At 42.1% G+C, this 13,376-nt stretch overlaps 1 protein-coding gene across 2 annotated transcripts in view; it reads right to left on the bottom strand.

Moving 5' to 3' along the window:
* Positions 1-752: 752 nt before the first annotated feature.
* The window catches only part of COPS7A (COP9 signalosome subunit 7A), a 490,679-nt gene continuing 478,055 nt past the window's right edge, over positions 753-13,376 (bottom strand). For both annotated transcript variants that reach the window (XM_044079590.1, XM_044079591.1), the window contains one exon: positions 753-2,025. In XM_044079590.1, coding sequence (XP_043935525.1) covers positions 1,986-2,025 — 40 coding nt within the window. In that variant the 3' untranslated portion in view covers positions 753-1,985. The remainder of the gene's footprint in view (positions 2,026-13,376) is intronic.

The following is a 13,376-nucleotide window of genomic DNA, read 5'->3' on the forward strand; positions in this document are numbered from 1 at the left end:
GCACAGATGCCCTTTCAGATGATCATTTGCCTCATTCGTCAGAACCTGAAGTGAGAATTTAATGAAAGGTTACTCCTATATGTGAGTGCCCTAACAATGATCAACACAGAAAACTTTACATATTCGTTGGTTGGCAGGTCAACAGCAAGGTCTCTTTCCTTGGGACTGGTGAGAATCTGCTACAGTAAAACTTCCTCTGGTGTAGATCACAGGTCATAATTTCTGCCATTTACTCCTTGACCTCTCAAGGACATGGAATGAGGATGAGGCAACTGTACCCTGGATACATACCATCTGTGGGTTGAAATGCAATGCTATACAAAGCTAATAGTAGTAGGGTCAGCAAAGAAAGGCACTGCATTGCCCATCTGGAGTTGTTTACTGAGATAACTTCTGAGCATTCAAGGCAGCAAATTAATCTGAAGTTTAAGTCTAGAGGAAGATACTACACAATGGTCATTGGGGTTCCACCAGGTAGGGGATTGTAAAATTCCTGCTAAAACTCTGGAAATGTGGTAGATTCTGAGATGTGCATAAAGGTTTTGAAGCAGCAATGTGTTAGGAAAGGCACAGATGGCTTGGGGAAGTGAGGCTATTACAGTCGGTAAGATAACAGGAAGGCTAAGACCCCTTTCAACCGGCACAATCAGTATACTTTCTGTATAAAAAAAAAAACAAAACAAAAAAAAAAGACACCAAAATTACAATGTGGTACATAATTTACTTGACTAATTGTGAAAACAGCTCAACTCTCATTTTCAGCCACTTTATTTCACATAAGCTTTGCATCAACTTTCGGACATCTGCTCAGGTATAGAATTCACATGGCATGTACTTCAGTAGCTGTCATGGCATCTTGTCCACAAGGCATACTATGATGCGTCACCAAAGCCATGTGTTCAGCTGTTCAAAATTCCACTTCTAAAACTTCAAGAAATTTAGAACTGTTGTAAGTACTTAACAAGAAAGTGAACATTAATCATTCACCTGAAAACAACTTCAGTACCTCAACTGCAAGTGGCAGGATGAAAAAGTGGCGAATGATGGTAACAAGGAACTGATGGTCGAATGAAAAACATAACATTGCTTCTTGACAGGAAGCACTTCTACCACCTTTGGAGATTCACTCCAAAACCCAATAAGACCAGACCAGGTTTCACTACTAAACCGAAGGCTCTTTCATTGTCCATTATGAAAAATTTTTTTTAAACATTTGTAATGCTTTTCCAGAACATGTTTTTTTGCATTCTGTAATTCAATTCAATTCAAATAGTTCTACACATTCAACTTAACAAACCGAACTTAAGTACTGTGAAAGTGAGGGAACATAAATTTGAAAAATGCACCCATATTTCTATCATTCAAGGCTTCAGCTGCAGTATTCATTCTATTTGTGCACATGAGTGCACTGACCTGGTCATGAGGTGGTACAGACTAAACCAGACATGGCCAGACACAACACGTAAGAGGAAATACATTCACTGCACTACAAAGTCTAATACAGCTTCCAAACAAAAGTACTTCAAATCCAAAAAAACTAGGAACGAGCTCTGGAAGCCTGCAGTTCCATCACCCCAAGAGGGCATGATACTAACGCAGAAGTAAGAGCCAAGAGTTACAGCTGAAAAAAGGCCTTTTTTAATCCTATTCTACCCTCCTCAGCAAGGCCACTGCTATCATGACAGGGATAGATAGTAACTCGACTTCAGCTGTGAAAAAGGGAGATACGTTGACTCTGATCAAATCTGAAGCAGTCAAAGCAACACAAGGTCAAATGCAATCTGATAAGGGAATCCAAGAAGAAAAAGCCAAAAATTTACACACGCTGCCAGACAAGCACTGCATTAATCCACAAGGGGCCACCTGAAACTCAGCCATAAAAAACAGTAGCAACAGTTTTGTCTCTGTCACCAGTCAGGAATGACACAACAGTTCACACCAGCTGTAAAGACAGTTCTTCATAGATGGAATATTACTTTTCAGTATCAGTTTGATTTAGACCATATTTTTCCACTGCCACGGAGCCTGAAATAAAAGAAAAAAAAACAATTAGCTCTGAAATACACCACAGACAAGCAACACATATTTATTAATGAACAACATGCAGAAATGGCGTATGAGACAAGTTTGGGAAACACCTGCTCTATTTCTGCTTTTTTAATAAATTATAAAAAAAAAAGGATGGCAAGATGACAAGCGATATACAGATATCTTCTAATCACTGCATCATAAGACAATGAAATTGGAACACACAAACTATTTACACAACCTCATATCTGTCATTCAAAAAGTCTACTTACAGTAGTAACAGAGAACTGCGAGTATGTGTGTGTGTGTGAGTGGGGGGGGGTTGTGAAATTTTACAGTTAGTGTATTTAGAAATGCAGGTGTGTGTGTGTGTGTGTGTGTGTGTGGGGGGGTCACAGGAGCTTGTTCATGCAAAATCAACTCGACAACCTGTACTGTTGAGTACATATTTTCAGTGACTGCTGTTTCTATTACTACTAATTCTTCTACTAGCTGCATATTCAATTACGTATCTATAAACAGATGTGCCTACACCCTCTATACTGCAGTTTAGGCCATATATGCCTAGTACAGATTTACAAGTATTTTTCACAGTCCTCTACATGAACAAAGCACCCTCATTACAACTACAGTGCAATGAATGACGCAATCACTCTTGCAAGTTTAAGCACCCTTCTGACATCAAAGATGCTTCATAAGTTTTTGTTAAGCACCTCTAAAACACTGTTAGGATCAGGTCTTGTGCTAGGGATTAATGGTACACCATTGAAAGCATTTACATACTTTTCTCTGTCAAACTTAAAACTATTCTTCTTCAGAGGTATACTTTCTTTCTGCCTACCCTCTGTTTTAGAAATGCTAAGTACATTACTATCTCTTAAAAGCTTTGAAAGTCAGTATAACACTTTGCTCTCGTAACTTTTTTTCTGCAACTGGCACTACAGGGAGCATATGATGCTTCATGCATTATAAAGAATGATGATCAGGTTTCACCAACATAAACCCTTACCGTGTGTTCTCAACACGGATGCCAATATTAAAATTTCTTGGTATCCATGTCTCGAGCACATACGCTGGCTGCAATCAGTGATCCGACTGTAAACCACTGTTATACTTCTCTTAATTCCTACTACCAACTAATGTACTGCAAAAGTGGTTTTAGCTTTCTCCTGATACTACTAAATCCCTAAAAACAACATGTACTGCATACATCATAATTATTGCATACAATACAGTTTTGTGTGCGTGTGTGCGTGTGCGCGCATGTGTTACAATTCTGTGGACTGCAACAGCAATCCTAGGAATGATGAAATACAGAGTAGTTAGCAGTCTGTGGTATTCTGGAGTTTTCTGGCTAATCCAAGGCACAGAGTCCTCTCATAAGTATATATACAGTTAGATAAGTGTGGAGTGCACAGATGCACTGCACAGAGTCCTCTCATATGTATACATACAGTTAGATAAGTGTGGAGTGCACAGATGCATTAGTTTTGTGACAATAATTTGCTGTCTTTAAGTGCAAATAAAACTACTGTGATAGAAAGTCATTTTACACATTCCCACACACAAACACATTCTAACTTATAATGAATATTCCATACTAATGAACCACTACAATTTCTGAATTACTTCATCTGTGTATCTCATAGTTATATACTGATGGATTCTTATCAAGTCTTGCTATATTTTTATGAATTACAGCTTTTCACTCAGGGCCTCCGCAATGTAGAAGCCCACATGACCAAAGTGTTCCCCTGGTTAATAAAACACAGACACTTCATTTAAAACAACTCTTTCCAGTTGGTGTAATGGTTAAGGTCTTTACCTCCCATGCACAAAGTACAAGGTTCAATCCTGACCTCCAGCCAATACCTGAATGGAATTTGCATGTTCTCTTTCAACCTTTGTGGGGTCTTCTTCCTACTCCTAAAAACATGATGAATATTTTCACCTCGTACACACCCAAGAATGAAGTTGTGGGCAGCAACACAGACTCTAAATGATGCCTATGAGGTGACCAGTTACACAGACCAACTGCTTTGGGCATCAACTGTGGTGCACTGTATTCTCAAGATAGGAGAATGCTGTTCATAGACTGGGCTCTGTGTCATGGCTAGCCACTCGATGGTGTAAAAATTAGCTCCAAGTGATTCAGTCATGTTGAATAATGTCTCCAATTGGGCATGGGTATTTGCCAGTGGTACTGGATTGAAGATCAAGCCTACTCTGAACTATGCCAGGGACCCGTGGTAATGGTGGAAGGGGAGTATATGCTCCTTCTGGCCTGCCATAAAACACAGTAGCCCTCAGTCAATAAGCTACAGACCAGCTGATGTCCAACTGCCCAGCTTGGGTTACCTGGGACAGCTCTGTCAAGCAAAGGCAGATGTAAATTTAATGTTGGTTCATTGACAGGACTCAGTTTAGAAGCAGATGACATGATGGCAAGAATGAGGCTGGGCATCCTATGCCTCCAGGACACAAGATGGAAGGGCAGTGCAGTAAAGCCACTTGACTTCAATTACTAAGGAGGATGAGGACATACTAGAAAAGGATTGGCAGCTGTGGTGAGGGAGTGGCTTCAGCAGACAGCGAGGGATGTCAGAGTTAATGACAGATTCATGGCAGTAGCCCCTCTTGATTCACAGAGAAAAGTACAGTACCACACCAGTACAATGACAAACATTTAATGGCATTAAAGATACACTTATGCTTCATCACACACATGTACATATGCAAAATAATCTTAATTAAATCAATTTATAAATAAAGCCCAGTTTAAATACAGTTGCCAAAAAAGTGAACAAACTAGGGAGTAATAACTTAAATAACCAAATTGTTCTTATTTATTTATTTTTTTAGAGAACTGGGTAATGTCAGCTGCCTTTTTATGTTTCGACAGGTTTCTAAAAAGCTGCAACATTGGAAAAACTATTCAATGCTCTGATGCATACAGACACCATACCTTGATAAAGTATAATGGACACAGAAATCAGACCAGCATTTTAAATTTCTCTGGCTACTCCCAGCTCTGTGACAGAGGGATGAAGCCATGACTACAACCAAGACAATTGGGGTTTGATTAGTGTCTTGAGTAACTGAAGATGAAAGAGTGGAGAGATGGGCATGAGCCTTTTCTGGAGGAAGGATGAGGTGGTACCAAGTTGGCTACTGCTCCAATGCAAGCAGAAGACTGCATTAGGAGCTAATGACTGCGGAATGTGATCTTGGTATTCTTACGCCAGTGATGGAAGCACACGCATGGCAGGAGACAGCTGGATGACTCTCGGGCATGTAGTGCATAGTTCAGCCATTAGGCTGAGAGTTGGGACCTATTAGAAAAGCTCAGACATCTGCATTAATGAGAGCTATGCTCTGGACCAATAAAGCAGACCTAGTTGTCCACAATAATGAAGGGTGCCATGGATACATCAGCAGCCTACTGTTTGCCAGTGGTAAGAGAGTAGTGAGCCACTAGGGGACATTTCAGCCTACAAGGCGAGCACGGTGGTGATTTGGGTCTTTCTCTGTGATAAGTTACAGGGGAAGTATTTATCATCAAGCACACAGGCTGTGGCAAAAGGCTAATGGTGTGTGGATGGTGGGATGCAAAGCATCATTACTACTCAGATGGTGGACCCTTCAGACACCTCTTGCCAATGTGCTATAAATAGCCAAGTATGGGGAGGAAAGAAGGTGCACGGCTATAAAGTGGGTTCATGACTTCAGCAGCACTTCCTTTTGTAAACTTTCTTCATCAAAGTCAGACTGTTCTGGAAGGATTAAAAGTGGTCTGACTCGGGGATCTCACTTGGCCTCTTTCATTCCTCTTTTTCCCCCTTGAAACCTTACCTTCACTATGCAATGTAGAGCAACCAAAGTCAAAGCTTTAGCATCCTAGATGATCTTGCCTTTTTTGAAGACCAAAAGAAAGCATTTATTTCCTCTGTCTTCTTTCTAGTTCCTTAGCCAAGCAAGGTATGTCACACTCTCTTTCCTGCTTCATACCAAACAAAACTGGTTTCCGTTCATGATCCCTTCTGCCAAATCCCCTTCAACTTCCACTTCTGCTATTGACTCCAGTTTTCTGCTCGCCTCCTTATAATGTGCATCCTCCACCTCCCTGCCACCTCTTAAAGGTCTTATATTTCATCATGCTAGCCTCGCATTCCTGACTAACCACATTTTCTCTTTTCTTTCTGCATCTTTCTTGCAACTTTATCCCCAGCCCTGACTCATTCCATAGCCTGGGTACTCTTCAGTTTGCCCCAGTCATTCCATTACCACCACCAAAGCATAATCTACTCCTAAAATCTCTTACCAAACTCTTTTGTTATCCTTCTTTTTTTTTATTCTAAACCCTGCTCAAACACTACTGGCTAATTGTGCCTTGATTTAGCAATAACAAGCTCCTCTGCATTGGTCAGGACCACATCCAAAATTGTATCACTTCTACCACCATCCTGTATCAGATGGCCAATCCATTCAGGGTCTATGACCTCCACCCACTCAGAGTCTATGACCTCCACCCACTCAGAGTCTATGACCTCCACCCACTCAGAGTCTATGACCTCCACCCACTCAGAGTCTATGACCTCCACCCACTCAGAGTCTATGACCTCCACCCACTCAGAGTCTATGACCTCCACCCACTCTTGTTCTCTCCCTGTTCTGTAGCTTGGAATCTCCCCACCTGCACCTATCAGATTCACATCCCACTTAAAAACCTTTTCTTCTACTTAAATCCTTTTATTGTCAGTCTCTCTCTCATCCTCTGTGTGTGTGTGTGTGTGTGTGTGTGTGTGTGTGTGTGTGTGTGTGTGTGTGTGTGAGGTGCACTATGCACCATATTGACCTCTCGCTACTTCCTCGACTTTAAATGTTAGGGAACTTAAATGCTGACTTGCCTACTCCATACCCAGGTTCTTGGTTTGGTATTCCACCTCCTCTCAGACCTCATATCTGATGCCTGCCTTTACATTAACTGCTAATTTATCTCCATATCTCCCGTGTCACCGATGAACAACCTACATCCAGTACCGACATGTACAAACACCACTTGTCATGGGCACGCTTCTGTGAGACCAGCTATGTCCAGCTTTACCTTCTGCATCACTGACTGCAGCTCTCCCATCTTCCTACCCAGACGACCTGCACTGCAAAGCAAAACTGCACAGCCAACCCTTGAGTCACAACTGCTCGTTTCTGTGCTACATTCTGCATATTTTCTATCTTCTGTCTACTACCTGAATGCCTAAACTCTTCTAAGCCAACTGAAACTCCCTTCTCCACTTACATTTGGAGTTTAAATTGTGCAACCATTATGTACCTTGTCTCTAGAACATCAAGCAGAACAGCTCCTTCTAGGCTAAGATGGAGTCAGTTCAAGTACAGACCCGATCTCTGCCAAATTTCCCTTCTTCCATCCTACCACCAGTCTCTAGCATTTTTCCCGCATACACTGTCCTAACAGTCATTACATTCTGTTAACAGCCCCTTTCCTTATTATGCCAGAAACTTGTTTAACTTTGACAGGTCTATGATGGGCCTCCACAGCCCATCTTTGTTTGAGACTATGAACAGTCCTAACTAGAAACCTGTGCCTTGCTTGTTTTTGCACTTTATGACACTTCAGCAACAGATGTTGTAAACACTGCAGAGCTAAATGTTTTTGCTGGAAACTGGTGGGATACTGGAGAACTCTGGCTTTTCAAAGAACTGAAGCCTGTACCCTTCATAAAGATTTACAAAGCACATTAATCTTGAGCCATTTTACTCCACTTTCTACAAAGACAGCTATGCAGCCCCCTATTCTAGGGATGCTGATGAAAGGAGATGGTTCAAAACAGGGGAATGGGCTGGGAGAGAAAGAATAAAGAGCGAGTCATAGATGATCCCTACCCTGGTCTCATCCCTGACGGCTTCTCCTTCTCACCAGCTAGTCTTTATTTTCTTACACTTGCCTTTCTTACCATTTGGCCATTTACCTTTTTAATGCCTCTGGTGGAAACGTCAAGTGCCGTTGGTATAAATGTGTCTGTACCTAGGGACAGGGGAGTGAAAGAATTTCATAGACTTCATGGTCTTCCACTCTTCCTCCCATCTCAAACACTTGCTCCACAAGGGGTCAAAAGAACAGTACCTTTTTTTCCAGGGGTGTATTAAGGAGTAGTGCTTTGACATGACCGAGTAGGGGCAGAGTCCTTGGTCGGTCCTCCATGCTTCCTTATGACTGATCCAGTGGCTGCCATGTTGCATCCATTGTGTAAAGGTCCTTGATGGATTGTCTAGAAACTAGAGAGGCAATCTATCACAATTATATCATTTTATCTTTCAGGGCCTTACCTTCACAAATCTCCATAGTCTTGTTTTTCAAGTGAAACAGGACATGCTTTTGGTACTTCAGCATACAGCTGGTTAACACATGGCCCTGAAGGGCACGGAACCAGAATTATTAACTTTTCCCCAAGGCTGACTGTCTTAATCACTGCAGTGAATTCTTTTCTGGTACCCCATTAGAGCCAAACCCTACCACCTACCATACAGAAACAAACACTATACCTAGATTTCCAAAAATATTTTTTATGTGTGTTTACAGGAATCTGTAACCCTCTGGAAGCAGTTGGACTTCCTAGGAGCCAGCAGTTGGGAGTCAGGATCCGCAGATGCACAGGCTTCCTGAAAGCCAACTTCATGTGATGCACTTGTAAAAGCATCCTTTAAGGACTCTACAACAGGAGACAAGGATAATGGTTTTGGCTATGGTAGGCCGAGACGTTCTCTTATCTTTTCTGATCAGAATGCTCCCTGGATTCAAATCTAAATCAATGCTTCATCCTACTGAGCATCACCAAATGACACATTCCTTGATTGGGGTGGGGCAAAAAATAGAGTGTCGCAGCATAACTGAAGAGGGAAGGAATCTACGAAACATGTCAGCGCAGTCACAGCTATCAGCTTCTTCAGAGGGGGAGGATTCTCTTTCTTTTCTGAAAAGGGACCAATTACATCAAAGGTCATCAGAAGAAGGTCGCAAGTTTTGATGGAAAAAAATCCTGGGCCGACAATCAGATCCTGCCTAGGATCGAGGATGGGTAGAGGACCTGCTCAGCTCAAGCTGGGGCAAGACGGTGGGCAACTCTGGATAGCTTGGTCCCTACTACAAGGAGTGCTGACCATCTTGGAAACTTTAGGGTGTGGATGGGCAGCCTGGAATTCTACCTTGGCTCTGTGATGACCCGTGTTGACAAAGACTGAGTGAACACTGTCCTCGCCATTGGTAATCAGAAAATGGGTGTCAGAATCAAAGACCTGTGGGAAAGCATCCAGACAAAATGAAGCTGGAAGGTTTGCCACTCAGGAAGGCATGCTGTTATCTTTTGCAACCCTCAGCTCAAATACCCCGATGGACTAGATGTTCTCACACTTTGGAAGGGCTTCCCAAATCTAAACAATGGTAGTCGGTCTCCCTGTACTTCTTCCCTTGAGGCTACTTTTCAGTTGCCTTCTGTTTTTTTTATGGAAGCATCCATGGCAAGTATAGAGAAGGCGTCTCTTCCCCATATTCCCTCTCTTCAGCCATCCTATTAGGGCATCCATTGTGATCCTTTAGACATCATCCAGCTGTTTCTTGCTGAGTTAGCGGTGGAGAGACTTGGCTCCTCACCTTACGGTCTTATTGAAATTGTTGCAATGTGTTTGGGGGAGTTGGGGGGGGGGGCAACATGATGATGATGTGCCCTGTCTCCAGACAAAAATGAGCTGACTATTAAAGTCCTCATAAGGAATTTGTTTTAGACACATAATACCATTATTTTCCTTAAACAGTCACAGACATCTAGTGCCTGTAACGTATGCAAACTCCTACAATTACAAACATGGAAGAACAATGAGGGACTTATCTGCCTACTAAGGCAACCAAGCTGATTCAACAGACTGACAGCAGACACATTAATATGCTCATGAAATGCAGCATGAATAATTAGAAATGACACACGCAGATGTCCATCTTACATGACAAGACATGCCAACCATCCAGGAAGGATGCCAAGCTCTGGAAGCACAGCTTACACAGGCAGAATTCCCAAATATAAACACTACAACAGGCAGCTAAGTGCCAATCATAACAGTACTGTCTAGATTCTACTAAATGTTTTGCAATCAGTCCCCGTAACAGCTCGAACTAAAAAAAATATTCATGCTGGTCTTTCCTTCCTTGGGAGAATTAACTATTTCAAACTCTTGAGTACTCCCCACCAAATCTCTGTATCCCAGGAAATGGTCTCCACTTAAGCCATTCCTTACTTGACACTGGTTCCAGAACAAACAGCCCTAACTGGTCCCAATACTGCAGACAAAGGGCCCACCACCTGCAATCACATTTGGGGGGGGGGGTCACCCAATTTTTTTACATGGCTAAAGAGGATCAGTCTACAGTTAACTGCTCCCAAATGGGAAAAGGTCGAGAGTACTTCATGACAAATGGAGCAAAGCAGCAACAGACTCTCTGTGCCACAATAAAATAACTAAAAGTACACTTCAGGCAGACACTTTATGCTCATCTTACAAGTTCAATTAGAATTACAAGAAATTATGAGCTACAAATGGAAGACAACCAACCTGACCAAATGTGTAATAAAGTTCAAAAACACAAGATCCCCAAACTCCATAATCTTTGGGTAAGATTATCTTATCACAGGCTCTACTAACAAACATAATCACTGTATTCTTCAGACCTCTGAGCTCCCCACCCACTCTGTCGCCAAGGGGGGCTGACAGCAAAAGCTGCACACGCATTAAAAAAATAACTGGAGAATAATCAATTACATGGCCTGTACACCCTGAAGGATATCCAACAGTAAACTTGCCCATTTCTTAAATAAGGCCTGTGCACCCTGAAAGAAATCTAATAATAAACTTGTCCATTCCTTAAACATGGCGTGTGCTTCCTGAAGAAAATCTAACAATAAACCTGCCCATTCCTTAAACATGGCCTGTGCACCCTGAAGGAAATCTAACAATAAACCTGCCCATTCCTTAACATGGCATGTGAACCCTGAAAGAAATCTAACAATAAACCTGTCCATTCCTTAAAAATGGCCTGTGCACCCTGAAGGAAATCTAACAGTAAACCCGCCCATTCCTTAAACATGGTCTGTGCACCCTGAAGGAAATCTAGCAGTAAACCTGCCCATTCCTTAAACATGGCCTGTGCACCCTGAAGGAAATCTAACAATAAACCTGCCCATTCCTTAAACATGGCCTATGCATCCTGAAGAAAATCTAACAATAAACCTGCCCATTCCTTAAACATGGCCAGTGCACCCTGAAGGAAATCTAACAATAAACCTGCCCATTCCTTAAACATGGCCTGTGCACCCTGAAGGAAATCTAGCAGTAAACCTGCCCATTCCTTAAACATGGCCTATGCACCCTGAAGGAAATCTAACAATAAACCTGCCCATTCCTTAAACATGGCCTGTGCACCGTGAAGGAAATCTAACAATAGACCTGCCCATTCCTTAACATGGCCTGTGCACCCTGAAGGAAATCTAACAATAAACCTGCCCACTCCTTAACATGGCCTGTGCACCCTGAAGGAAATCTAACAATAAACCTGCCCATTCCTTAAACATGGCCTGTGCACCCTGAAGGAAATCTAACAATAAACCTGCCCATTCCTTAACATGGCCTGTGCACCCTGAAGGAAATCTAACAATAAACCTGCCCATTCCTTAAACATGGCCTGTGCACCCTGAAGGAAATCTAACAGTAAACCTGGCCATTCCTTAACATGGCCTGAGCACCCTGAAGGAAATCTAACAATAAACCTTCCCATTACATAAGATACTCCTCACACATCTTCATGGCTAATATGCATGGTTTTCTATTTGCTGCTCTAATGATGCCGCTAAATTAAATCCTAACATTTAAAGGAGTCTTATTTCCACTGAAAAGGAAAAACATTGTCTAATGCTTTAAGTGAAAAGAAAATTTCATGCCAACGCTATGATTTTACTCTGGATGATGAGAATATCCAAACAACTGTTAGAAAACATGCCAAATACTCTCAGCAGATGGTGCTCTACATGGGGCAGACATACAAAAACAGTTCATCCACACAAGGACAGCAGCTGCAACAGCACCAACCTCTTATGGGGTAGCTCCTTAAAGTTCTGCTAAATGGCTCAAGCACAAGACAAATACAGTGGGAAAGCAGACAATGCTGCACAGTTCCTCTGTCCAGCTCAAAAACTGAAGAATCCCCTGTTGTGAGATGCAGCATCCCTATACATTTTAGCCAGCATTTCAACATTTTTTTTCCAGGAAAGAGGGTACTAAAGTACTTAAAAACCACCAAGCAACTTTGTAGAAAGCCTTATCATCTATACTGATTATTACAAGACATGGAACCCAATCCGGCAGTATCCTAACTCAACAACAAGGTGTTCACTACTGCATTCAAATGTCTGCCTAACATATGCCAAACCAGCACTGTTTAAGTCATTTAACAAAGGAACCAATAATGGTAACCCTGGCACCCAGCCATGAATAACCCGTCATGGAATAAGGACTAAACATTAAGATGGGTCTGTAATAAAAACAAACTCAGGACAGCAGTGTGACTTGTACATTACTGATATTATTGCCCATTTCTTATCAGGCATAGCAAAACTTAGAAACCATCTACTACCAGAACTGGTTAACTAAATTAGATGCCATGAAGACTACCCGGACATTGTCTACTTGCTCTTTGCTTGACACTCTTACAGCATGCAACTGTTCTTATCAGCACCTACCCTCTTATCAAGCACAGCAATCCTAAACTTAGAAATCATCTGCTACCAGAACTGGTTCTTATTAGGCACCTACCCTCTTATCAAGCAGAGCAATCCTAAACTTAGAAACCATCTACTACCAGAACTGGTTCTTATCAGCACCTACCCTCTTATCAAGCAGAGCAATCCTAAACTTAGAAACCATCTACTACCAGAACTGGCTAACTAAATTAGATGCCATGAAGACTACCCGGACATTGTCTACTTGCTCTTTGCTTGACACTCTTACAGCATGCAACTGTCTCAACTTTCAAAAGGGAGTGGCAACCCTGCAGACTGCTCCCAAGTCAGCAGGTGACTCCAAATGTTAAACTCCCTACTGCTAGCCTCCACACTTGGTTTCAAAGCCTCCCAGCTTATTAAACACCAGAGCACTGTGAAAAGCATTCAAAATATTACTATTAGTCTCAGGAATTGCCCTCATAGACAGCTCCTGCAGTTATGCAATCCCTGTTCTCACCTGGCTAAGCCCGAAAGCTAGGGAGCACTGGACCACTACCAAACTTTCAA

The sequence above is a fragment of the Protopterus annectens genome, chromosome 8.part0 (assembly GCF_019279795.1).
Source record: "Protopterus annectens isolate FY-2018-M chromosome 8.part0, PAN1.0, whole genome shotgun sequence".
In the NCBI taxonomy this organism is placed as follows: Eukaryota; Metazoa; Chordata; order Ceratodontiformes; family Protopteridae; genus Protopterus; species Protopterus annectens.